The sequence below is a fragment of the Labeo rohita genome, chromosome 7 (genome assembly GCF_022985175.1).
Source record: "Labeo rohita strain BAU-BD-2019 chromosome 7, IGBB_LRoh.1.0, whole genome shotgun sequence".
In the NCBI taxonomy this organism is placed as follows: domain Eukaryota; kingdom Metazoa; phylum Chordata; class Actinopteri; order Cypriniformes; family Cyprinidae; genus Labeo; species Labeo rohita.
In genome coordinates this window covers 26,163,047-26,190,936 of record NC_066875.1, presented here as the reverse complement: position 1 = coordinate 26,190,936, position 27,890 = coordinate 26,163,047, and the positions used below count along the sequence as shown (strand labels likewise).

Below are 27,890 nucleotides of genomic sequence, written 5' to 3'. Positions count from 1 at the left end.
CCTGATGACAGAGTGACAGAACAGGATGGCAGTACAAAAACAATAAGTGCCAATGGAAACTCAGTGTACTCAAACAAGACTGTGTGTGTGCGTGCGTTTGTTAAAAAGGTGCTGGCCTAAATAAGTGTTGATGGTGGTGCACTGCTCAAAATTGCTCTGAATACAAAAATATGATTTCAGATACAAAAGCGTCTCTGAAAGAAATTGTTTTAAATGACGCGTCATATGGGCGCATGAGTGTCACTGCAGAAGTTGTGCTTTAGAATATTGGACACAAGCAATAAAAAGTCACTGATATCTGATTAATGTCTTTCACGCTGTCTCTTCACTGAGTTAAAATAATTCCCTCAATCCCTCATCAGTCTGAGATGCACGCTGATGCTGAAATTTCAACACATTTCATCAGTTAGTGTCTCCACTGATGCAACCATGGCCCAATAAGCTCTGGTACTGGAGGAGGAGAGAGACACCCAGTGTCCGAGATGAGAAACACACACGTCAACTTAACCAGAACATTCTGCATGCATTATTTACATATCTACTATATAACTCATGGTATGAAGTGAAATAAGAGCTTACAAGAGAGAAACAAGGCTTTATTTGTGCATGTGTTGTCCTTTGATATTACATCTGTTTCATACGTATAAAAATCAAATAAATATTTTAAATATATACATTTGATGAACCTATGAAAAGTCTCATGCATGGGAAGATACAAAATATAAAGAACACAGTAGACATATAAAGCACATGAATGAAAATGTGCAGAGCCCTCGGAGGTTTTGCAAGAAAAATTACACTAATAATGTGAAGCGCAAATAAAAAGTGCAATGTGTTTTTACTTATAAATGTTGAAAGGCTTTGTGGACCTGTGCCCCAACCATCCCCCCGCACCTTACCGATTTCTATCGAGGTCCCTTTTAGAAAAATAAATGCCCCCTAGTTTGTAAGCTCTGGCACAGACTCTGCTGGTAAATTCTGCAACAACGTGAAGGTCTGTGAGTTTGTGAATGTTTCTGAGTGCCTCACGAGTTCACTTTATTAGCTGCTGCTAGAAGTGATGCAAATAAAGAGTTCGGCCTCTGTACCAGGTCCTGTGGTGGATCAAACTCAACCGCCTGGAAGAAAACAGAAAAGAGGGCTTATACTGAGTACGATAAATTAGTGCTGTCAATTGAAATGAACTAATTAATTAATTTTTTCTGAAATTTATTGCGATTATTCTCACCTTACAAAGTTTTTAAATATTCTTTAATATTGCAAAATTTCACATTCAATCTTTACATTAATGTACAAACACCGAGGCAGTATATTTTTAATATTTGTTTAATGGCATCTTTTTTTTTTACGACTAAAGGGGAGCATCACTGATAGCAGTACTACTCTAGGATTTTTTTTTTTCCTAATATTTAACCATTGACTATAGCCGTTCAACATTACAGTATAATTGAGAACTATCGATTTTAACATTTATTAAAAAAATAAATAAATTAAAAAAATAACTTCATAAGCAAACTTAAAACTATCTTTACATAAACCCATTTTTTACCGGTGCCCTTCAGCAAGTAAGAAATATACAAACGTTCAATGAAGTTATCACCAAATACTAAATTATATACAGTTGAGGTCAAAGGTTTAAATCCCATTTCAGAATCATTAAAAATGTTAATTATTTTACCAGAATAAGAGGGATCATTCAAAATGCATGTTATTTTTATTTAGTACTGACCTGAATAGGATATTTCACATAGAAGACGTTTACATGTAGTCCACAAGAGAAAATAATAGTTGAATTGATAAAAATGACCCCATTCAAAAGTTTACATACACTTGATTCGTAATACAGTGTTGTTACCTAAATGATCCACAGCTGTATTTTTTTGTTTAGGGACAGTTGTTTATGAGTCTCTTGTTTGTCCTGAACAGTTAAAAAAATTCATTGGTTTTTCGGTTATTTTCGGTTATAATATTTTTTGGTTTTTTTGTGTATTTGAACCCTTTCCAATTTTGAAATCCATCTTTTTACACTGAGGACAACTGAGGGACTCATGTATTCTCATGTAAAAGATGGATCTGAAAATCATAGTCATTGTTGGAAAGGGTTCAAATACACAAAAATGCTGGAAAACAAAGAATTTGTGGGACCTGAATGATTTTTCTGAAGAACAGCAGGCAATGTAACTGTTCAGGACAAACAAGGGACTCATGAACAACTATCACTATACAAAAAAACAGCTGTGGATCATTCAGGTAACAACACAGTTTTAAGAATCAAGTGTATGTAAACTTTTGAACAGGGTCATTTTTATCAATTCAACTATTATTTTCTTTTGTGGACTATATGTAAACATCTTTTTGTGAAATATCTTATTCAGGTCAGTACTTAATAAACTTACATGCAAGAATGTATTTTGATAAAATAATTAACATTTTTACATTCTGAAAGCGGCATGTAACTTTTGACCTCAACTGTATAGATGAATCCTTAAAGCTACAAAAGTTATTGATTTCCTCTTATTTTCTTTTACTCTTTGACTAAAACGTTCTGCAATCAATCTCAGTATAATGCAGGGTTTCTGCAGATCTTAAGTCTTAAATTCATATGATCATGGCATTCATTTTCGTGAGGGATTGTTTTTTCATGTGTTTAATTTTACAGTGAAGCTTAAAGCATAATTGCTGTGCTACATGGCTTAGGTCGCTCAATATTTATTAAAACAATACGGGGTGGATGGCGGTATGTGCTGCTGTTAGTGACTGTTAGTTACCCGAAGAAGAACTTAATTATAATTTTGTTCAGTTAGGGAACAGACAATACAATTTAAAACTGGAGGCGGCTGCTCAATGCAGTGTGCCGAACGACAGTCGCATCACATTTCATTTATCCCTTGAAGAGAGTGAGTCGAGATGACTGACTAAGAGTGAAGTGAGAAAGACACAACTATGGCGGAAGAATTTCAAAACGAAATGCAAAGCGCCTGTTTTAAATATATTTTGGATTCTGAAAAGCCTGTTGACTTCTGCTATTTATCTAAGCTGATAGCGGAAGTTTCAAATTTATTTGGTTCTACAGTGTATTTTCTTTATTTAAACTGTGCAATTTATTTTTTATTTTATGTTACATCAAGGTGTATGCCATGCTTCCAAACTTTCTTATTCGTTTTGCTAATAAACATTTCTTATTCTTATTTATGTTTCTTATTTATTTGGTTAATGTACAAAGAGTTTACTGGTTTTCAGTTTTGCATGCCTATTTAAAGCGTTACTCCACCCCTGAATGAAAATTTTGTCATTAATCACTTAGCCCCATGTCGTTCCAAATCCGTAAAAGCTTAGTTCGTCTAGCTTAGTTCGTGTAACCCTTTAAACTTGGTATAAGTTATTATTTTATATTAGGCATATAACATGGTGTATTGTTATTCATTTTGTTAATAAAAGTTTGTTACGTTATGTTAATACCGCTAATTTAAAAGTAAAAGTAAAATGTGCACAACGCTTTTACAAGCTACGTAAAACCAAAGGAAAGTAAAGAAAAGAGGGAAAACTCAAATTAACTAATAACAAACCATTGCTTTACGCTGAATTGAAAGTGAAAGTAAAATGTGTACGCGCTTTTACCGAAGGAAAAGAGGGAAAAAGAGTAAAACTCGAACTATACTTAGAGAACATACTGCTGCATTGTTTTTCCTACGATTTTTTTTTTTTCTTAAATTTTCTTTAGTTGGTCTTAAAAAGGTCTTTAAAAAGTCTTTTTTGCCCTCATAAAACCTGCAGAAACCCTGTAATGGCTGACAGGACAGGAAAATTTGTATTTACTGGCATATGGCCTGACAACATTTCATCTGACCACAGTTCACTGTTGTTCCACCCAAGCTTCCTCGTCACCTTGAGCTCATTAGACAGACTAGCGCCTGTCACTGAAGTAAAGTTGGAGTGCACGTCTGAAAAGTCTCCTATTTGATGTGGTCATAAAGACTTCTGCGACTAAATTATTGCACTTCTTGTCAATTAAAAAAGAGGCAGAAGCAGCAGTTTTTAGGGGGATGGCCAACCCCAGCCCCGCCACTGCATTATTTTTAATGCCGTTAAACTGGAAAAAGGTTTTCACCAGAGTTTTTCAAAATATATATATTTAGTTACTTTCAATGTCAATTTATGTATAGGAAAGTAGTGGATTACCTTGCCCTGGTCCATTACGAGTATCCGGTCACTCTCTAATACCGTGTTGATTCTGTGGGCGATTGTGAGCATAGTGCAGTGCTGGAAACCGTCTCTGATGGTGTGCTGGATCATGCTGTCAGTCTCTGAGTCTATGGACGCTGTCGCCTCGTCCAGTATAATGATCTATGACCACAATTTTATTAGACTCTCTAAGAACAAAAACTATTTTCGAGGGGATTCTGGGTGTGTTTTCGTACTTACTTTTGAATTGCGGAGCAGCGCTCTTGCCATGCACATGAGCTGCCGCTCTCCAACCGAGAAATTCTCTCCATTCTCCACAACTGGAGCTTGCAACTTCTCTGGCAGCTTAGAAATCTGAAAGAGGGAGAGCAAAAGAAAGAGAGGTGTGGATGATTTAACACCTGAATGCCTGAGTGTTTCTTTCATATTCTATGACTATTATATTCTATTGCTGTTTCTCTATTCTTTTTTATGTTACCGTGGCCCAAAGTGTGAAAGGTACTGAGAGGAATTTAAGCAGATGTTACGTCTATGTTTCATCACTATCGTGCAGCTCACAGTAACATGCCCACTCTTATATTGTGATTTTTCTTTGCTCTCTCAATAAATTATATCCTCACATAAAAGGCTAGATTAACTTAATGATGTTTGAGCCGCTCCTAGTAGAAACCGTGACTGGTGAAATCACAATGAAATCTTGGCACCCAACTGATCACCTGAAAGCAAACTTTATCATAATGAGTGAATGGACTGAAGCGCCAATTTATCAAATGCCGACTACTTATACAAACAGGTATTGTTCGTCAAGTCTGAAACTTCAGAAGCCTGTAGCTTAAGAAGCGTGAGCATTTAAGGTGTTTTCTACTATGTACAACATGCATTGCTTGTAGGCCTTGTTTAAGTCTTTACCGTTTCCTTCATGTAGGTCTTTTCTAAAGCCAGCCAGAGCTGCTCGTCTTTGTAGTTGTTGAAGGGATCCAGGTTATACCTGTATAAAGTGACCACACACTGAAGTCACTATGAAATCTAAAACAACAATTCTTGGAAATTGGAAATGATTTATGGAATGCTGCAGTGTTTATTATAAATGACTTATCTGTGCAAATCATATATATTTTTAAACCTATTAAAATAAAAAAAAATGTAAAAATGATGAACTGAAAAAATTATGAAACGTTTATTTAAAAAAAAAAAAAAAAAGTGACACAAACTGAGCTAAAATAATTAACTAGACATTTAACTATAACGGAGAAAAAGAAAATATATAACTAAAATCCAAAATATTAATAAAAATTATAATACACTCTCAGAATTAAAGGTAAAAAAAGCACAAAATGTACAAGAATATTTTTTTCTTTCTTTCTTTCTTTCTTTGAAAGAAATGACTTTGAAAGAAAATACTTTTATTGAGCAAGGATGTGAAATTGATAAAAACTAGTGATAGTAAAGACTTATTTTGGTAGAAAATGTTTCTATTTTGAATAAATTGTTTTGAACTTTTTATTCATTAAAGAATCCTGAAAAACTATCACAGGTTCCAAAAAATATTAAGCAGCACAACTGTTTCCAACTTTGACAATAAATCGGCATATTGGAATGATTTCTGAATTTCATGTGACAATGAAGAATGGAGTAATGATGCTGAAAATTCAGCTTTGCATCACAGAAATGAACTATATTTTAAAGTATTTTAAAATAGAAAACCGTTATTTTAAGTTGCAATAACATTTCATAATATTACTTTTTTCCTGTATTTTTGATCAAATAAATGTAACTTTGTTGAACATAAGAGACTTCTTAAAAAAACATTAAAAATCTTACTGATCCCAAACTTTTGAATAGCAGTGTAAAATAAGGTTTTGAGTGTCAAAGATAATAGCCTTTTTTTTTTTTTTCATAACTGCAACTTCTTGTAATTGCAAATTAATTTTTGCAAAAGTGATGTGACTCACAATGGCTGTTGCCAGTTTCAGTTTAAGTAATTTTTGAACAAAAACGTAATTCAGTGAGGTGATTCACTGGTGGAATAAGTACCTATTTTAAATAAAACAGTAGGAGAGTAAAAGAGTTGAAAGGTGAGAGGTCACCTGACAGTGCCGATGAAGAGTACAGGATCCTGTGGTATGACGGAGAGTTGGCTGCGAAGATCTCTCAACCCCAGCTTGCAGATGTCCACATCATCTATAAATATAGTGCCCTCAGCCGGCTCTGCCAAACGGAACAGTGCCACACCCAGAGAGGACTTACCTGAATCAGAATGAGAGGGACAACGAATGAAACCAAGACAAAGAAGAGACAAACAGATCTGACATTCGTAGTACAAATGCCTTTACTGATTTCCATCATTAATTACTCTCCCTCATGTTATTCCAAACCCACAAGGGTTCATCTTTGGAACACAAGTTAAGATTTTTTTTATTAAAATCCAAAAGCTTTCTGACCCTGCATAGACAGCAACACGCCAGAAAGGTAGTAATAGACATCTATAATATAGAGAGGCAGAGACTAACACGGAAGAGAAGAAATTGTTGAATGAAGTTATTTTTGTTATCTTTGCGCACAAAAAATATTCTCGTAGCTTCATAAAATTAATTTGGAACCACTGATGTCGCATGGACTATTTTATCAACGTCTTTACTACTTTTCTGGCCATTGAACATGGTTATTACATTGCTTTCTATGCAAGCTCTCAGATTTCTTCAAAAATATTTGTGTTCTAAAGATAAACAAAGGTCTTTAGGTTTTCAAATGAAATGAAGGTGAGTAATTATTGACAGAATTTTCATTTTTGGGTGAACTTTCCCTTTAACTGACAATAATAAGAGAACATTAATCTTAAAATGTAAATATAAAAACATGAATTAAGCTTTGCATGAAACATATAGTCTCTCTCACCAGAGCCAGTGCGTCCCACAATGCCAACTTTTTCCCCTGGTTTAATATTTATGTGGAGATTATTGAGGACTATGGGCGTGTTGTCCCTGTATCTCATACTGTAGTTTGTAAAGGTAATGGCGCCATCCTGTGGCCAGCCGCTGGAAACATTTGCGTTCTTGACACTTCGTGGACCCTCTGATACACAAGTCTACAGCACACATGCAAGCAGGGATAACAAATCAAAACTATATTCTAAACGGAATATGAATGCATGATATACTGAGGTAAACTTAATGTTTATGTCTCTTACCGTAATGTACTCTTGCAGCCTCTCCACACTGGTAAACTTCGCTTCCACCTCAGTGGACAGTCTCACCACAAACTGAAGGATACCAGTCAACTGCAATGACAGAAATGCAGGAGATGTGCTCAGACTTCCAGCTGAATTTGACATGATATAAACTTTAATTTGTTAACCTACTGTTGCAGTCTGTGAGAGTTACCTGTATTGTGTAAGATAAAGCCAGGCCCTTCATAGAAGGGTTTATGACCTCATTGGAGCTAAGCGCTACAAAAAGTCCCACTATCAGAGTAACAGTAGCTGACAAGAAGTCTAACCAAAACGACAGCCAGCGAGTCCCGCAATTATACAGCATAAAGTGGTTTGAGTTGGTGTCGCTCAGAATCTTAAACCTGTCATTGGAAACAAACAAACAATATGTGATTTTTCAATTCATTGGTTTGCTCTCTACATTCTTTTAATGTGAAGTCAACATACAGTCAGTTGGACTGAGCTATTAGTGACTACTGAGTTCACTTTAAGAGCCACAGATCTTATGGCCTACATTTTATTCCAAATTACACAACAGTTAGCTCTGGTCTTTTAATCTTTTTTGGCCTTTCTGTAGGTCTCTTAGTGTCTCTTTCTGTAGGTCACATATTACACCAGTAGGTGGCAACAAGCAGCTGTCTTAACTGATTTGTTTAGAAAAAAAAACACCTATTCTTTTCATTTTTTTGGCCTAATTGGTGGAGCACAAAGAGACAAATAAACTGGCAATATTGTGTCTAAAATGTAAGTTACAAGTTAATTTTGGTTTCAGTATTAACTTTGGACTGTTGCATAAAAGCAGTGTATCACACTTGTAATCATGCTGTGCGTCTAAATATTAACACTCATGCTTGCCTGCTATTGGTTAGGTATGCTGAATAATGCTAAGTCATTCTGGTACCTGGTTTATGAGGGTCATAATGATGTATCATGTTAATTTAAACGAGAATTAAAAGATTAGTTCACTGCTGTTCAACCCCATATCATCCAAGATGTTCATGTCTTTCTTTTTCCTCATTTGAAAAAAAATCGAGGTTTTGGAAGAAAACATTTTTTTTCTCCATATAGTGGACTTCAGTGGTGGCCAGTGGGCTGAAGGTCCAAATTGCAGTGTCATTGCAGCTTCAAAGAGCTCTACACAATCCCAGACGAGTAAAAAGGGTCTTGTCTAGTGAAACAATCAGTCATTTTCTAAAAAAAAAAAATTTAAATACATTTTAACCAGAAATGCTTGCCTTGCACTAGCTCTGCGATGCACATGCACTTTTTCAGCATTATGTAAGCACATTGGAAAGGTCACACGCGGTTAGTGTGTACTTAGGTTCAAAAAGGTAGGGTAGGGCAAAAAACTCCATCTCACTTTCTCCTCCAACCTAAAAATTATCCGACGTCGTTTTACCTTTTTTTTTTTTTTTTTTTTTTTGTACAGGGCATTTGACTTTCTTTGCATGTTCCAGTGTTGATATTGACAGCGAACTTTGATTTAGTCTTACTCTCGACTAAATAGCCATTTAGTTTTAGTTATATTTTAGTCATCTGCATTGTTTTTAGTTTTAGTCTAGTTTAGTCCAGTCTAGGCTAAAATCTAATGGGGATTAGTTACAGTGTAATGCATTTATTGAGCATTTCTCTAAAAATTATGCTGCTGTCTGAATGCATGGATACAATGTATCAACACACGTCCGATATTCTCCCTGCTGTTTACGTTCACCCAAGATGTAACTAAGTGTGTTTACATATATACTTGTCAAAACGGACAGTTCAACATCATTTTGTGTGTATTTCTCCGTTCATGAGATCTGAAAGAGTACTTGTGTACTGTGTGAGAGGCTCTGTTTCAGCGTTTGTGCTCAGAAACCAGACTGAATTGAGTTCTCTTTTGTGTTGTCAAATGTATCCAAATGACTGCTCTTCTCTTATTCCCAGATAATCACATTTTTTAATGTTTTATGAGACGTACAGCAAATGTATGCTAGCTTATGTCCCGCCAGATAGATTGGTAGGCTATGATACAGTTCGAATGTAGGCATCTAAACTCCTAACCACGCAGCAGATTCATTCTGAATGAATCTCTTCTCAAATCGCCACTCCCTAACATTTTTATACACTGACGAAACAGATTTTCATCAAAGTTTTTGTCATTCAAAACGAGTTTTTGTTTTGCTATCGTCTTGTTTTCACCTGTGAAAAAATGTGGTTGAGTCAGTACTTACAGTTAATTTAATTAAATTTTTTTTTTAGAAATTAACTGATCATTTCAATAGAAAAGACCCTTATTGCTTAGCTGGGACAATGTAGAGCCCTTTGAAGCTGCACTGAAACTGCAATTTGGACCTTCAACCCGCTGATCCCCACTGAACTCGACTACATGCAGAAAAATCCTGGAACGCTTTCCTCATTAACCTTCATTTCTTTTTGACTGAAGCAAGAAAGTCATGAACATCTAGGATGACATAGAGGTGAGTAAATTATCAGCACATTTTAATTCTGGAGTGAACTAATCCTTTAATATATTTTCATAGATCCAAATACATTGATGGTACTATCTTACTGTTCAATATACTGCTTCCTTTTGTCATAGGCGTGGATGGTGCTGAGTCCCTGTATGGTAGAGGTGGTGAGAGAGATCCAGGGAGAACGACTCACATTCTCCATTCTCTTCATCTGACGAATGCTCCTTTGGAAAACACTAGGGCAAATAGAAAACACAAATGGTTTGTACATTTCAAGGCATTAAAACCTGTTTGGTGGATCTGTCTTATGATGTTAAGGTGTAATATTTATGTCTCACTATAGGATTGTGGCAAAGATGACTGCGAGAACTGCCACGGCGATCAGGAGGTATGGGAACACTATGCAGATGGTCAGAATGGTGAAAGCGGTGATCAACACGAACTGCAAAAAGTTCTCCATGTTGAATGGCAAAACTGCATCAACCTCATCTTGATCTTTACTGAAGCGGTTCACCAGGCGGCCAGTTGGAGTTGTGTCAAAAAAACTCATTGGGCTGCCAAGGATCTGATGAAAAGTACAGTCACATGGTTTCATAATGCTGCAGTTCTCATTTTACTGAACAAATAGTAGCACAATGCTTGCATTCAATTACTAAACCTACTCTTTCATATTACGCTTGATCACTCACATTATAAAAAGGAGTTTCTTTGCCATTAGGAGGGTTTAGGTCAACCAATAATAATATGTTATTAATATAATAAAATAATAAGTCTAATCTAAATTAAAACTTAAAAACTATTGCTTTTGCTGAAGAACAGTACAGTTCTTGAAACTTCTGGAATCATAAAATTATTCTTTTTTTTTTAAAGACTTATTTTTGGCATTTTTGCCTTTATTACAGTAGGAAAGTGAATAGACAGGAACTGAAGAGCGAGAGAGAGGGAGACAGGATTCAAAGTCAGGACGCTCAAACTTTGGCACTGACATAAAAATATTTGACAAAATGAATCATGGTTAATTAATCTACTCTATTACTAATATATTCTAATAAATCCCAGTTTCTTTAAAAAAAAAAAAAAAAAAAGCAGCTTTGTCATTAATTACAGCAGAAATAGTGGAAATATCTTACCCGTTTGAACATGGTGTCATGAAGTTTAGAAGAAGCATGCAGAGTTACTTTAGTGAAGGCGTAGCCCTTGGCAATACTCAGCAATACCATAATAACAATAATAATGCCATAAATCATTTGGTAGAATGGCAGGTCTGGATTCTCTGAGATATTACCACTGCTTGAAAAATTGGAACTGGAGCTGTTCTACAGGAACACACACAGAAAAAAAGATGGTAAGATCTTGATGTATCAGGTGTGTGTGTGTGTGTGTGTGTGTTTGTCCATATTTACCCCTGATCCCTGGTCTAACCAGTAACTCAGCCACCAACTGCTAAAAACAGTCGATCCCACGAGAAGTATGAAGAGAAGAAGAACAATAAACACCAGTATATACCCTATATAGATATATAGACAGAGAAAGATATAATTGAGAAACAGTGTTACAGCATTTATAAAGTACAAAAAGATAAGGGTGGAGAAAAAAAGGAAAAAAGGACAAAAACCTCCAGCAGCTTTGCAGTATTGGTGGTAAGTCCTCCACGTAACTGAACCTTCAAGCGACGCTTCCCGTGTTACTAATTGATTCTTTTTCTCTGTAACACACATACACCATTGTGTAAGTCATATTTAAACAGTGTGAATGTAATGGATATTTTCTTGATTATATTGTGATTATATATTGTGTATGTGTTCATTTATCTACCTTTTGTTTCTGTGGAGTCTTTGGGTAATTCATCTGTTACATCTTTCTCATCAGACATATCAAAAGCTAGAAAGAGAAAAGAAGAGAAAAGACATCCATTTTACCAAAAGATTTAAGGACATGAATTGCTTAAAAATGCATGATCATTAGAGTTCATAATACACTGCCCACACACTGTAATATTTCATCGGACCCACACATTCGCCGTGGCATCATTTCGATAAGCTTCTGCAATGTCACAACATTTATTCCCGTCCAGAGTTGCATTAATTTTTCGCCAAGATTTTGTATTGATGATGGGAGAGTTGGACCGCTGCGCAAAGTCTTTTCCAGCACATCCCAAAGATTCTCAATTGGATTAAGGTCTGGACTCTGTGGTGGCCAATTCATTTGTGAAAATGATGCTCCCTGAACCACTCTTTCACAATTTGAACCCGATGAATCCTGGCATCGTCATCTTGGAATATGCCCGTGCCATCAAGGAAGAAAAAAATCAATTCATGGAATAACCTGGTCACTCAGTATATTCAGGTCATCAGCTGACCTCATTCTTTGGGCACATAACATTGCTGAACCTAGACCTGACCAACTGCAGCAACCCCAGATCATAGCAATGCCCCCACAGGCTTGTACTAGGTATGGCACTAAGTATGATGAGTGCATCACTTCATCCTCCTCTCTTCTTACCCTGATGCGCCCATCACTCTGGAACAGGGTAAATCTGGACTCATCAGACCGCATGACCTCCTTCTATTGCTCCAGAGTCCAATCTTTATGCTCCCTATCAAATTTAAGCCTTTTTTCCAATTAGTTCACTGATAAGTGGTTTTCTTAAGGCTACACAGCTGTTTAGTCCCAATCCCTTAAATTGCATTCGCACTGTGCGTGTGGAAATGCTCTTACTCTCACTATTAAACATACCCGTGAGTTTTTTGTTGTATTTTTACGATTTGATTTCACCAAACGTTTAAGTGATTGCCGATCACGATCGTTCAAGATTTTTTTCCCGACCACATTTCTTCCTTGAAGATGATGGTTCCCCACTATCCTTCCAGTGTTTTATAATGCATTGGACAGTTCTTAACCCAATTTTAGTAGTTTCAGCAATCTCCTTAGATGTTTTCTTTGCTTGATGCATGGTGCCCAATGGAATGAAGGTCCAAACTGCAGTTTCAGTGCAGCTTTAAAGTCCCCAGTCTCTCACTTCCGCCAATATGGATCAACGATTTTGATGACATCATGGTGAACTTCAGCTTCTCATCAAACCTTCTGTCCAATCAAATGCTCTCTAGAATCCGTCTATAAATAAACGTTGAATCTGCGGCTGAGATCAGTTGCTTGTTCACAATGTTAGTGTTTACTGTGTGGTGAATGTCATGTAGTGCACAATGTAGGAGATAGGGAAAGATTCAGACAGTGTAAATATGCTTTCCATTGGGGCAAAGGAGTTCTGGATTCACGTTGTGGCACGCAAACCGCAGCAGCCGTCTACTCCGGACTTTGGCTCCGGTCCAGGCACAGACGCGATTGCACATAGCAGATCATGTGCGTGAGTCGACATGAATTAAGCTACACAGCCTCAGCATGATTATGATCACTATTTTGTTTTAGTTAGAGTTTAATATTGAATCTGTTGGGTAATCTATTAGACTGTGTCTGTCATAAGCTGTCAAATGAGGCTTTACCGAGCTCAACGGCTCTGGCCAGAGCAGATATAAATGGAGTGCTATTGGCTATTTTGAAGGCGGGGCTGTTCAATATGTCCCGCCCTGTTTTCCTGTTTCAGTTCAAATTACGTCACCGCATAGAATAACGCTGCATGTTTCAAGGCACATCAGTGGACCTTTAAAGAGCTCTACACAATCCCAGCTAAGAAATAAGACTCTTGTCTACCGAAATTATCGGTCATTTTCTAAAAAAAAACAACAACAACAAAAAAAAAAACTAAAATTTATACACTTTTTAACCTCAAATGCTCGTCTTGCACTAGCCCCACCTCACACATTACTTGATCACGCACGTGTGATGTAGGCTGAAGTACAAACCCAGTGTTCACAAAGCAAAAGTGCAAAGAAAGTCAAACGCCCTTTACAAAAAAAAAGGTAAAACAACGATGTCAGTCAATTTCGAACTTGAGCTTTTTGCCCTATCCTACCTTTTTGTACCGAAGTACACAGATGAAGAACTAACCATGCGTGACTTTTCTAAATGTGTGAAGACATGCATGCACATTGCAGGGCTAGTGCAAGACGAGCACTTGTGGTTTTAAAAAAAAAGTATATCAATTTTATTTATTTTTTTTTTTAAATCAGTAAATGACTGATCGTTTTGCTACATAAGACCCTTATTCCTTATTGTTAATAACGTATTTAACCACTAACCTGGGTTTTCGATTCCGTTGGCTTTGGGCTCATCTGGATTGGTTTCTTTAGAGTCATTGTGTTCAGTATGTGTTTTGGAATCAGACAATGCATTTTCCTATAGAATCCAAAAATGAAAATTCAGAAGAAATTTAGTGCACACAGATTATTCTGTTTGCAGTATTTGTTTATGATTAGTATTGAAAACTGGTACATGTCAACAGAGAACAATAAGTTGTATTATTTGTATTATAGTATGGCCCATTTCATTTATTTGAGAAGAGTAAGTGGTTACATTGCTCTGTTCCAGCTGGAATTTGTTAATCAGGTGAGCGTAGCGGCCTTTATGTTTCATCAAATCACTGTGAGTCCCTGCCTCCTTTACCTCCCCATTATCCAACAGCAACACCTGATCACAAAACTCCAAATACTGCAAACGCAAAAGAGAGAAGCAGCTGAAGACATAGGTTGAGATGAGCACACAAAACAATCTGGCAATAAGTTGATTTTAAAATCATTATGTAGAGTTATACATTAAAAGGCAGCTGTGCTGAGTCAAACTGAATGACTAAAGCATGCTGTGTGACATGAGTAAGTTAAAGGTTTAAGCTTTCTCTAATGTTAAACTTTGTGAACGCATGTGAAACAAAATGTGCTCCCACCATTACATAATCAGTGAGGGAGGCATAGATAACCCTTTTCCAACCTGAGGAGGTTGTACATTATATATGTTACGACAACACAAATTAATCATTACTGTTTACTTCATGAAACTGTCAACGTGATGTTTATGTGCATCTCCATGCATTTTTTTCTATTGTATCAACCTCTGGGACACCGGTTATATTAACTGCACATACACACAACTACAACCTCTTAATCTTGGAAACCTCTGTTGACAAAAAGCAACTTATAACTCAATCCTTTTAGTGCAAGTCATCTTTAGCATTTTTCTTGCTTTTTTATTAGATATTATAATGACTCTAAAGATTTTATTGATATCCATGACTTTTCCACAAACCCTGTTTAAAATTTCCTGATATTTTCATGTTTTCAGAAGCTACTAGGAATCACATATCTATAAGTTATCTGCAAAGCAAATAAACAGAATGTAATGGAATAATGTTAGAGTAAATTACCTGCAGCTGATGAGTGACCAGAATGACTGATTTGCCCTTCAGCTCTTTCTTGATGCATTCTTCAAATATGTGCTTCCCAACATGTGCATCAACAGCAGACAAAGGATCATCCAAAAGGTAGATGTCTCTGTTAGAATACACCGCTCTGGCCAAACTGACCCTCTGCTTCTGACCACCAGAAAGATTAATACCCCGCTCTCCAATCTAGACACACACACACACACAAGTAATATTATCATCCTCATTTGCTATACAACTGTACTCCTTAGTATTACGTTACTGGTTCAATTGAAAAAAAAAAAATATTAACATCTAATCAGAATACTGTATGTTGTCAAAATGTGGTAACATACCTCTGTCTGGTCTCCATATGGAAGTATTGCCAGATCAGGTTTCAGAGAGCAGGCATGAATAACCCTGGCATATCTATAACACAGTAAACACGTACCACATTTTTTAGGATGCAGCAATTAAGTACAAAGGATCAATGTTCAACAACATTTTTACCTTGATTATAAAGCAGCTGTGACTGTGACCTAAACCAGAAATGTACCTTATCCAATAAAATTCATTACAAGCAATAAAAAACACCATAAAGCAGTTTACTGTCTTCTTGGCACTAGAACATGACCTGGTATATTACATGTGTTAGAAAGGTGAGCGTCAGCTTCCTAGAATGACTAGTCTGACACTGAGGTAAATTACTACTTGCTATATCAGTTATTTCAAGATGAATGGGTTAGTGGTGTCTAAACCTTTCTTATTAAATTTGGCTGTTTAGGCTAGTTCACTATGGAGTTTCATACTAAACTATTCTTTTACACTCCAGTTGTGATGGTCTTTCTGTCTTCCAATCCGACCATCTAAAATTTAGATCTGACAGACTAAAGATACAGTCACGTTTGCCATTGTCTTTCTGGGCCTTGAACTTGGTAGTTGTGTTGCTGTCTATGCAGGGTCAGGGTCATTTTGGATTTCATCAAAAATATCTTAATTTGTCTTTTGAAGATGAACAAACGACTAATGGGTTTGGAACAAGATGAGGGTGAGTAATTATTGACGGAATTTTCATTAACCAAGAGAAAGCTGCTCAGTGCTGTGCTAAATGCATTGCTACACTGTTAACAACAGGGAATTTACCTTTTCTTGCTGCAGTATTGTACCAAAATTGTGATCGCACCTTAAAGAAGAAGTCCACTTCCAGAACAACAATTTACAAATAACGTACTCACCCTCTTGTCATCCAAGATGTTCATGTCTTTTTTAAATTTATTTTAAATCAATTTTTAAATCATTTTTAAATCATTATATCAATCAGTTTTTACATTTTACATTTTTTGTTTTATTGTTGTGATCATTGTTTTTATGATTGTTCTACTTCCTTTTTTGATTATTGTTTTTATTATTGTTTTTATGATTATTCTACTTCCTTTTATGTAAAGCACTTTGAATTACCTTTGTGTATGAAATGTGCTATATAAATAAACTTGCCTTGCCTTGCCTTTTTTTCTTCAGTTGTAAAGAAATTATGTTTTTTGAGGAAAACATTTCAGGATTTTTCTCCATATAATGGACTGATATGGTGCCCCGAGTTTGAACTTCCAAAATGCAGTTTAAATGCAGCTTCAAGCAATCCCAGCTGAGGAAGAAGGGTCTTATCTAGTGAAACGATTGGTTATTTTCATAAAAATAATACAATTTATATACTTTTTAATGTCAAACGCCTGTCTGGTCTTATTCTCCCTGAACTTTGTGTATTCTAGCTCAAGACAGTTAGGGTATGTCGAAAAACTCTGACCATATTTTCTCCCTCAACTTCAAAATCACCCTATATCACTGTTTTACCTTTTTTGTTAAGGGTGTTTGATCTTTGCATGTTCACATTGCAAAGACTGGGGCAGTACTTCTGCAGTGATGTGGGATGATTTTGAAATGATTTTTGAAGTTGAGGGGGAAAATACAGTCAGAGTTTTTCGACATACCCTAACTGTCTTGAGCTAGAATACACAGAGTTCAGGGAAGAGTAAGACAACACCAGCGTTTGAGATTAAAAAGTATTTAAAATGTATTTTTTTTAAGGAAAATAACCAATCATTTCGCTAGATAAGACCCTTCTTCCTCAGCTGGGATCATTTACAACTGCATTTGGGATCGTTTGAAGCCGCATTTAAACTGGATTTTGTAAGTTCAAAATCGGGCACCATATCAGTCCATTATATGGAGAAAAATCATGAAATGTTTTTCTCAAAAAACTATTTCTTTACGACTGAAGAAAGAAAGACATGAACATCTTGGATGACAAGGGGGTGAGTACATTATCTGTAAATTGTTGTTCTGGAAGTGGCTTCTCCTTTAAGACTATGGAATATTTTTCATTCATATACAGTATCAGCTAAATTTGTACGTTACATATGCTAATCATTTGAGATTCGATCATCTATAAATCACTACATCTTTATGAAGATTTCCCTCTTCGCCTTTTATGTAGGTCAGGCTGTAGAGGTTTTATCAAGATTTATTGTAGCTAAAAAACTCATGATAATTTATAAGGTGAATGGTTGTGGTCATGAGTAATTTCATTGCTTCAAGACTTCCTTCTAAGTTCAGTTTAGTGTTGTTTACTACCCTAAATCTTCCTCTGTTCTACATTCATCTGTCTGGCCAATAAAGATGTTGACATGATACACTTGGTGTTGGCATTTGGCCTCCATTAAAAAGTCTCCATTAAAACATTAAAAATGTGGCTTTGTGGTTTAGAAAAGCTCTGGCAACCACACTGCCTGTTTTTGACTGCAAATTTTACAAAGCAGAAATGAGAAATGAGTTCTAGTGATACAAACAGGAAGCTGTTGACCAAAGTCTATGACCTATTTAGTCTTTGATGTTCTTCAATAATTTACCTGGTTTGGTCAAATGGTTCTCCCATGAGGATGTTGTCTCTTACAGTCCCGTGGAAAATCCAGGCTTGCTGGGAAACATATGCTAATGTTCCATTAGCTGATACAGACCCGCTCAGAAGATGCATCTGCAGGAATAAATCATTGCACTGTCAGTCACATCTCATCACATCATATGTGAAACTGTTCGTTAGGATGCAGAAAACACAGAGGCACCACACCTGCTCGAGAATACTTGATATCAGAGATGTTTTTCCACTTCCAACATTGCCACACACCCCAAGCAGACTTCCCTATAGATTAAAAGAGAGATTTATTAGTCACGTTGTAGTGCTAGAACACATCCTGAATGTTATCAACTATCAAAATGTAGTCATATCACACCTTTGCAAGAGTGAAGCTGATGTTTGTGAGTGAAGGTTTGAGGTCTGATTGCTGTGTGGTTTTTTCAGAGGGATCCTGAGGCTTCTCAGTGGCGTTCATGGCATCTGGCAGGCTCCAGGAGAATGAGGCCTTTTCCATGGCCAGCGCCAAGTCCATATTCTTATCCTGCGTGAGATAGCCTTTGGGGTTCTGTATCAGCATAAGCTTCTGTAGAGATAAAAACATTAAATGTGTTTTTATATGCATTGTACTGGTGAGTAAAATGTTCATATACACAGCATGTGTATAATACTCTTAAAATATGTTTTGTACACACTTATCCTTATGAGTAACTTGTATAAACAATATTTACATCTTCCTCAATATGTCCTGAACTAATGGCAGATTGGAGCAGATAATGGGGCCAAAGGTACAAAATCATGAGAAGGAGAAGACCTTTTCAACAATGGTTTAGGTATGGTTTTGGATAAACTGAGAGAAAAGTGAAAGAGTCCAACCCTGAGTCGTGTGAGAGCCACTTTTCCCTCAGCCACTGCTTTAACAGAGAATGGTAACAAGCCCAGAGACATCCTCATGCAGTTAAATACAGCGATGATAGTGTAGGCCTGTAGAGAAACAATAATGGTTAGAGTAAACCCCACAGTGCAAAAGTAATGAAGTTGAAATAATCACATTTATATTAACAGGAGGCAGAATATAAGCATATTTTTGGTTTTTTGGACTCACAGTAGAAGGTAGAAGAGGCAGTTTCAGTGAAGTGTGGACAATGAAGGTGAGGATGGTTGCTAGTGTGGGAACTATTGTTGTAAAGGAAGCGTTCAAACTCTGAACATAACCAGCCTTTTGTAAAAGTAACTTCTCATTTTTCCTGACATCTAGGTTTGGAAAAAAAAAAAAAGGTAAGAGAAAATATTGCATTTCATAGAATCAGGAGTAAATACACTACCAGTCAAAAGTTTTTGAACAGCAAAATTTTTTGTTTTTTTAAAGAAGTCTCTTCTGCTTATAAATGTAATTTATTCCTGTGATTTCAAAGCTTAATTTTTAGCATCATTACTACAGTCACATGATCCTTTAGAAATCATTCTAATTTACTGATTTGCTGCTCAAAAAAAAAGTTGTATTATGTTGAAAACAGCTGAGTAGAATTTTCAGGTTTCTTTGATGAATAGAAAGTTAGGAAGAACAGCATTTATCTGAAATAAAAATCTTTTGTAACATTATAAATGTCTTAATCTTCACTTTTGACCAATTTAAAGTATCCTTGCTAAATAAAAGTATCAATTTTTTATAATTCTATAAAGGTTTCTTGAACAGCAAATCAGCATATTATAATGATTTCTGAAGGATCATGTGACACTGAAGACTGGAGTAATGATGCTAAAATTTTTCCTTTGATTTTAAAATATTTTAAAATATAATAAACAGAAAGCAGTTGTTTTAAATAGTAACAATATTTCACAATATTACTGCTTTTGAGCAGAAGAGAATAATTTAAAAAACATTAAAAATCTTACTGTTCAAAAACTTTGGACTGGTAGTGTAAAATAAAATGGATGGATAAAAGGATGGGCAACCTGTGACTGTTTTCTCAAAAGACTCCTCCCATGCATACATCTTGATGAGTTTGATGCAGGTCAGAACCTCATTCATAATGCGAACCCGTTTGTCCGTCACAGATACAGCCCGCCTTCTAAACACACCAATCAGTTTGGCAATTGAGAACTACATAAAGACACACAGGGAAAATCAACAAAACATTACTGAGACAAGCAAATATCAAATGCAATCTCAAAACTCATTATAGAAAAGACCAACGCACCTGTATTGGTAGAAAGATCAAGTAGACCACAATTCCAACAAGTGCTGTGTATCCCAGAATGATGCAGGAATAAATGATACATATGATTAGCAGGAACGGAACACAAAGCAGAAAAGTTCCAAACATGGCTGCCTCGAACATCCGATAGCCATCACTCGTCAACACGTTTATTGTCTACACCATAGAGAAACAAAGCATGAACACAACAACATTAAAACATGAAAAAGTTATTGGTAAAAGAGAGTAAATAAATACAAATAAATCCTCTATACAGATTTAGCGGCATTATAAAGGAGCTTACCTCTCCTATACTAATGCTGGTTAGACTCCTGAGAGAGATGATTTTGTTGAAAGCGAGCATTGAGAAAGCACCCTTCACTCTCATAGCGGTGCGCAAGTTCACAGCCCACAGGCACGATGCAAAAAATGCCTTGCTAAATTCAGTCAAGAACAGGGCCACACACAAACCGGCCCCATGTAACACTGTAGATGACTCAGGCTGCTCAACGTAGCTCAGGATTTCATTCACTAAAATAGACTAGAATACAGATAAAATGTAAAAAATTAACATTCAAAACAAAAAAAAAAAAAAACAGTTTATAATACATCAAATCATGCAGTAGGTTAGGGGTTTTCAAACTTAATTAGAATTTCAATCTACTTCATAGATGGCTTTAGTACAGTGACAATATGCGACCCTTGACCACAAAACCAGTCTTAAGTAGCACGGGTATATTTGTAGCAATAGCCAACAATACATTGTATGGGTCAAAATGATAGATTTTTCTTTTATGCCAAAAATCATTAGGATATTAAGTAAAGATCACGTTCCATGAAGATATTTTGTAAATTTCCTACCGTAAATATATCAAAGCTTAATTTTAGTAATATGCATAGCTAAGAACTTCATTTAGACAACTTTAGATTTTTCGCCCCCTCAGAGTCCAGATTTTCAAATAGTTGTATATCAGCCAAATATTGTCCTATCCTAACACACCATACATCAATGGAAAGCTTATTTTTTCAGCTGATGTATAAATCAGATGATGTATAAATCTCAATTTCAAAAAATTGACCCTTATGACTGGTTTTGTGGTCCAGGGTCACATATAATGATCTAATTTAAGTAACAATTGTACAATATTGCAGTTGGGTTTTTTTCTCACAAAATATAAATGGGTATTTATACATAAAAATATACAGTTGTTACTATATTTTGTGGGTCCCTCAAAAGGGGATTATATTCAATATAAAATATAGAGCACTATAAGGAACATGAAAGTAATATGTTTTATTTATTTTTTAACTGATTGATGCTGTACCAGCTAAGCCATTTTACATACCGGACCAACAAATGCTCCGAAAGCAAACAGGACAGAAATGAAGAATGACACTATAAATCTTGTCCTATGGAAACGCATGACCACTGCAGAAAGAGATGCCTTCTCTAGGCCCACACGGGCGACTTCCTCATCCCACAGTCTTTGAAACCTGAACAGAACAGAAATCACAACTTATTTGAGAAAAATAATTACATTTTCCCAGACTCAACCTGGATATGTGACAAAAACATTAGACAATGACTTGGTTTCATGTTCTCCAAGTGCTAAACTGGAGCTACTCTTTCTGCTGAGACTTCCTAAACTAAGTGAAGATTTGAATGGAAACCTTATGAAAAGTTTCCAACTTGTTGTCATATGTACCTCTCTCCATTGATGTGCGCTCCATCATAAGGTGAGATATAAAGCGAGTCCTCATCTAACCGATTCCTAAAGATCTTCCACATCATGGGTGACATCCATGCAAATGATGTGAAGGAGAAGAAACCAGCATCATCGACTGGGTGTGAGCTGTAAAAAGTTAGAAAACGAAATTTAAGATTACATTATGAATTTAGCACAAATTTGAAGATGATACATGAATTACGGACTTGTTGATTAAAACAGAAAAACTGTGGCACTTTCATTAGCTATGACAGAAACAAACTTTTACATTTTTCTCTGATCTCTTAATGAAATGGACAGATCACTTTCATTATTGATATAAAACTTAAGTAATATGCTTATAATATGTTCAGAAAGCTGGTGAATGTCTTACTTTGAACTAAAACGTAATGGGATGAGGGTTTTCAAGCTTTGCTGGTACTTGTGCTTCTTAGGAGGAGGTTCAGGTTCCCTGTAATCTAGAACCGCAGGACCTTCAGGAAATGAACTCATGGCTGAAGCACTATCTCTTCTCTGTTTCTGAACAATAAGAGAGGAAAACAAAGAGATACGGATATCATAAAATAAAAGTGACTTTAAGTCAATTAAAAAAAGAGAGTCAAAAATATCTAGAGGACAAATGCTTTAACAGAAGAAAAGTAAAATATTAAGTCAGCATCTAACTTACAAAAGAAACTGCTTCTACATTCTGTTTCTCTGTGGAGTTCCTCATTTTTTTCAGCTGTTTCTGTAGGTTATTAATCAGAAACTTCACATGAACATAAGGAAAAATAAAATATAATGTTTCACATGAACAAATGAATAAAAACAGTATGATTTACATCAAACACTGTAATACTGTTATATTAATAGTAGTTATATAGTAGTTACTTACCCTGTAGCTGCTGTTTAAGCCTGTGTACTGGTCAGTGCAGTTGTCACGCTAACCACGAATGCTTTAATACTCTAAACCAACGTGCTTTAAAGTCCTGACACTCAGTTACATCACTGTTTTACCAGGCTCAAAGGTTAAGACGAGCAGAGGTCTTGACACTCCTCCTCTGTCTCTCTGTCTCTCACCACCTGTTGGATGCTACAAATCCAATCTCTTTTTTCTTCAGCCTGTAAAATAAACCAAATTCAGTTTATAACAGCTCTGAGGAAACTAGGTGAGAAGGCAAAGGAACAAATAGCTTCTTTCACCTCTGATACTACTTTTTAGGTAGATGTTATGTTACTGTTTATGAGTGTCAGTCACCACATTTAAGGCCAAAATGAGATTCAGTTTTGACGCAAATTTTAACATCTAATTGGCATCTAACTCGACAGCTGTTATTTCTCTCAGCAACAGAAAGGACACTAGAGCAAATAATGTTACAGGACAATAAATAACAAACTGGTCATTATTTGCCTTAAAACATATTTCTACAGCAATCTTGACAACTTATTGAATCCTTACAGCTTTTTATCAATCAAAATACAGGGTCTGTTCTGTTCGTCTACATATTAACCATCATCCTTAGTAGGTGATGGTGCACCTGACCTCAATACTGCTTTAAAACCCTTCTGACCTTTGAACTCCTGTTTCTGTTGAGTCAGTTTTGTTGACATGACAGTTAGCAAAGTTTACTATCTATTAACCTGCACATACCCTGCGTCATTAAGTTACATTTATCATAAACACGGTCTAAATAAAATAATATTATCATTTTATAATTTCTTATTATCTTATCTTTGGCTTGTTCATGCGTTTAAAAGTTCTGGATTATTATTAGCTGAATGCAACAAAGCACAAAAGGGAAGCGCAGCAGTCCAACAGTACTAACTACACAACATTTCGTAAACTGTGTAGCAAAAGGAAAATAAAATCAAATTCGAGGTTTTTAGACCATCAAGCAATAGCCAAACCAAATATCGCCAACATTTATTTCTGTAGATGAGCGACAACACGCTTAATACCAGATTGTTTTAGTATGTAAATATTTCATAGTATGTAACAATGCTTTGATACTTTATTTAAATTTTAAATTATTTATTATTGATTTACTTAAACATTTTTTTAATTACATTACAAAAACAAACTGTTGTACATTACTGTTATCATAATCACCTTTTTTCTTAAGATTCGTCAACAAATCCTCCTGCGCATGCGTTCTTGACATAATGTAATTTGTGCAGCAGGTCATTCGATTGAGAGCGTTCAGAAAGCTCTTATGTATTAAATTCAGCCGTTTTGACTCATTCCCCCTCAACTGGAAAATCAAATGTATTGTTCAGCTCCTTTTGCGAACAAGTTCAAAAAGATTAACCGAAAAGTACCGATTCAAAATAAAAATAAAAATCATCCACGTAGGCTATTAGATATCTAACGTCACTTGGATCGTGGAGTAATGAAAAATTATAATTAAAAAACTGAAAAATACAAGTGAAAATTGGGTTGCATCTGTCTCAAAATGAAGAGAATCGCTTCAACCTGGCAGTGAATAAATGAACAGAAAAAGACTCAGCATAAGCTGTGGCCACAGACATCAAAGCACGTCCGAAATAATGCAAAACTTGCGTAACATCCTGTCTCCTTGGCATCCTGTCTAAAATCCCTTTATCTGATGTTTTTTTGAAAAATGAACCCTTCGCTCCTATGCAGTAAATGATTTCATAAATGTCCCATTTATAAGCAGATACAGCCAATAAATAGGTCTGTTTGCTCAGTTATGACCAAAACTCACTGTTATAAACCATTAGTGATTTTATGGTGCTGTTAAAGCTTTTAGAAATCAGTTTCAGAAAAAGCTGTCTGGCTGTGTAAATACATATGTATGGACATTTATGTTGTTAATTTTAACCTTTGTATAAGCCAAAATATCATTCTCATACATGAAACTCTAAACACTATCATTTAACATGCTCATTATCAAACATTAGCAATATAACATCATCTTATTTATATAAAATTTAGGTTTTTTTTTTTTTTGTTTTTTTTTACTTCTCATTGTCTTGCATACAAGCCAGGAGCAGATCCTATTTTAAAGAGAGAAAATTAAACAGAAAATGGAAAATACCTTGCGTGACTTAAAACTTCTCATTTTCTGTGCAAGAACACAGGAAAAGGGAATTTCCTCCTTTCTTTTTGTAACTCCTGATACAGCACGTTTGTCCTCTAATTCAAGCAACAAGTGCTTCAGATACACAAGCCTTGGAGTTTGCTCAGTGATGCATGTTTTTCCACAATAACAGCTCTGTATCTACTGACCAAACCATGTGAAACTCTCGCTTGCTGTTTCTGCTTTTCTTCAGTGTGTGTAACTATAACAGAACATGAATGAAGATTAAAAAAAACTGTCTGTGAGTTCTATGCGCATGAACTGTCTACCACCCCTTTTCTTGATTTGTGCTTGTATGTGTTATAGACATCCATGATCAATCCAAAAAAAAGAAAAACAGCTGAAAAAGCAAATATAATTGAATGAATTAGGATGATAGTATTGGCAGAATAATTAAAACTGCTGGATATGCTGTGTAACTGTGTTAATATACAGCTCTGGAAAGAAATAAACAAGACCACTTCATTTTTTTCTTAAATCAGCATCTCTACATATATGGCAGCCATTCAATTCCAGTATCTGTTGAATTCCAACACAGACAAGCCTCATGCTGCTTAATAAAGTATTAAGTCTTATTAGATGATCATCTCAATCAAATCTTACTTAATGAGGAAAAGTATAAAAACCCTGCTGTGGCCATCATTATCCTCTTGCAATAGGACCAGCTGAATGGCAAAAACAGTGCTAGTATCTCAAAAGTAACTGTAAATCAAATAATCACCACTTACCATGCCAAAAGACTTGAAAAGAAAAGTTTTGAGTAAGAAAAAGAAGGGTTCAATTCTGGCTTTAGTGGCAGAAGGATACAGTGAACGTCAATCCTTACAATTTCAAGCTGCAGGCGTTGGGGACAACAATGCTACAGAGTCGCAGAGGGCGAAAACATGACTCTCCACTGAATGAATGCCAAGTCATTCAGTGTCACTCAACAACCATAGGATGACATCAAGTGACCTACAAACAGAATGGCAAACAGAAAAGCAGCTGGGGTGAAGTGCATGCCGTGGATGGTTCGAAATATGCTCCTAGGGGCAAGGCTGAAGTCGTGCAAAGCTAGAGAAAAAGCCTTTTCATGATGTGACGTTTTATACTTATGCTTAGGTTACAGAATACAAAGACAATATTGCAAGATGATAAAATACAGAGAGACAATAATAACATGCAGACAGTCTACACCGGCATATATAAAAATACAGACAAAGTAATCCAGAAACACACTGTCAGATAAAAACGTACAGTTCTGTCACTGGGACGGTACCTTAAGGTACAAAAGTGAAAAGGTACATCTTTGTACCTTTAAAGTACATTAAAGTACATTAAAGGTACATTTTAGTACTTTGAAAGTACATATTTGTACCTTTTCACTTTTGTACCTTAGGGTCCCGCCCCAGTGACAGAACTGTATCTTTTTTTTCTGCGAGTGCAGAATAAATAAAAAATAGACTAAGGGAGGTATTCAACATAAAATTGTATGAACAATATAAGTTTCAAATAGATTCAGGCTGATGTTTGGTGAGATTCATCTATGAGTAATAAAACCATAAAAGTTATAAATTTACAGATAAGGGATGTGGTCATCTTTTGTATCAGCCAGAAGATGCCACTGAAACCATTTTAATCTGATGCACACTGTGTTGTACAATCATCACAGTCTGCGTGTGATTCAGTTGCAATGTCACACACTGTTGGAAACGGTTAATATCAAGTAAGTACTGCTCGTTTTCTTGTTCATTTTATAGAGGTTTACACATATATCATGCTGTTATTTGCACAGTAAGGACAGTAGGACACAAGCACTTAATAATATGGTTTGATGGAGATGTCTGATTTATCATAGAATTGTATTTTATAGCACATCATAATTTGGAAAATGCACTGTATATATTATAAAAGAGCTATTTGGGCATTGTGTCAGGAAAAGAGACAAATTTAAAGCATTTTCCCTCAAGAACATTACTAGTTTGTTCATGTTTTTTTGTTAGTTTGGATGAATATCAAACTGGTGTTGCTTGAGAACATCAGAATGTATAATTATGGTCACACTTTACAGTAAGGTTCATTAGTTAACTACATTAGTTAACATGAACTAATAATGAACAATACTTCCACAGCATTTATTCATCTTAATTAATGTTACAGCATTTACTAATGCATTATTAAAATCACAAGTTGTGTTGGTTAACATTAGTTAATGCACTGTATTTTTATCAACCAACATTTAAAAAGATTAATAAATACTATAAGAAATGTATTGTTCATTGCTCGTTCATGTTAGTTAATACATTAAGTAATGTAAAGTGTTAACATATTTATTAATTGCATATGGTACACTGGTGTTATTTTGTAGCAGTTAGACCTTTTATAAGCTGTTTTTTGAAGTATGACACTGCTTCAAGTATACTGAGAAAACTTTCTGAATCTTATACATTGGCTTAATTTGACCACTTGAGGACGCTGTAAAACATTAAAAAAAGGCTTCTGATTTTAGCCCTATTATTATTGTACTTCTACTGGTGTTCATAAGTGCCCTAATATACATTTCTAATTTAGATATCATAAGTTTGCATGACATTATGTATCAGTAACATGAAAAGTTTTGAAGTAAACATAAACTTTTATATTTTGTGATGAAATTTACATCTGGGACATTATTTAAGGTAGTAGACTGTGAGCAAGTCAAGAAATTTAAGAAACACTATGTAGCTATTCACAGTCTGTTCTAGTAGAGACATTACACTAAAAATTACGGATCGTACTGTATCTGCCAAACTCATTTTAGCAACAGTCACAAGACAGGAAGCATGTTGTGTAATGGGCGCCAGTTAA

At 35.5% G+C, this 27,890-nt stretch overlaps 1 protein-coding gene across 2 annotated transcripts; it reads right to left on the bottom strand.

The window, feature by feature from the left end:
• Positions 1-572: 572 nt before the first annotated feature.
• On the bottom strand, positions 573-25,944 carry abcc12 (ATP-binding cassette, sub-family C (CFTR/MRP), member 12). Of its 2 annotated transcripts, none has more exons than XM_051114331.1 (32): positions 25,793-25,944; positions 22,859-23,085; positions 22,652-22,711; positions 22,358-22,503; positions 21,964-22,110; positions 21,604-21,751; positions 20,562-20,798; positions 20,261-20,434; positions 20,016-20,163; positions 19,165-19,313; positions 18,936-19,043; positions 18,439-18,645; positions 18,276-18,347; positions 18,058-18,182; positions 15,511-15,583; positions 15,158-15,361; positions 14,314-14,448; positions 14,040-14,136; positions 11,659-11,724; positions 11,459-11,548; positions 11,247-11,350; positions 10,974-11,159; positions 10,182-10,408; positions 9,942-10,079; positions 7,563-7,752; positions 7,370-7,459; positions 7,078-7,267; positions 6,270-6,429; positions 5,092-5,170; positions 4,423-4,536; positions 4,180-4,344; positions 573-1,118 (listed from the first exon to the last, which is right to left on the bottom strand). In XM_051114331.1, exons 3-32 carry the CDS (start codon positions 22,694-22,696, stop codon positions 1,026-1,028), a joined length of 4,107 nt encoding a protein of 1,368 aa, XP_050970288.1. In that variant the 5' UTR covers positions 22,697-22,711; positions 22,859-23,085; positions 25,793-25,944; the 3' UTR covers positions 573-1,025. The 2 variants fall into 2 exon arrangements, with proteins under 2 accessions (XP_050970288.1, XP_050970286.1); XM_051114329.1 differs by lacking the exon at positions 25,793-25,944 and adding an exon at positions 24,074-24,476.
• Positions 25,945-27,890: the final 1,946 nt, after the last annotated feature.

Excerpts from the sequence above, each read along its gene's own strand:
- abcc12 (XM_051114331.1), bottom strand. The coding sequence starts at position 22,696 with ATGAGGAACTCCACAGAGAAACAGAATGTAGAAGCAGTTTCTTTT. Across the intron at positions 20,435-20,561 it reads CCAGCATTAGTATAGGAGAG|ACAATAAACGTGTTGACGAG; the intron begins GTAAGCTCCTTT and ends TCTATGGTGTAG. Across the intron at positions 14,137-14,313 it reads TCCAGCTGGAACAGAGCAAT|GAAAATGCATTGTCTGATTC; the intron begins GTAACCACTTAC and ends TGGATTCTATAG.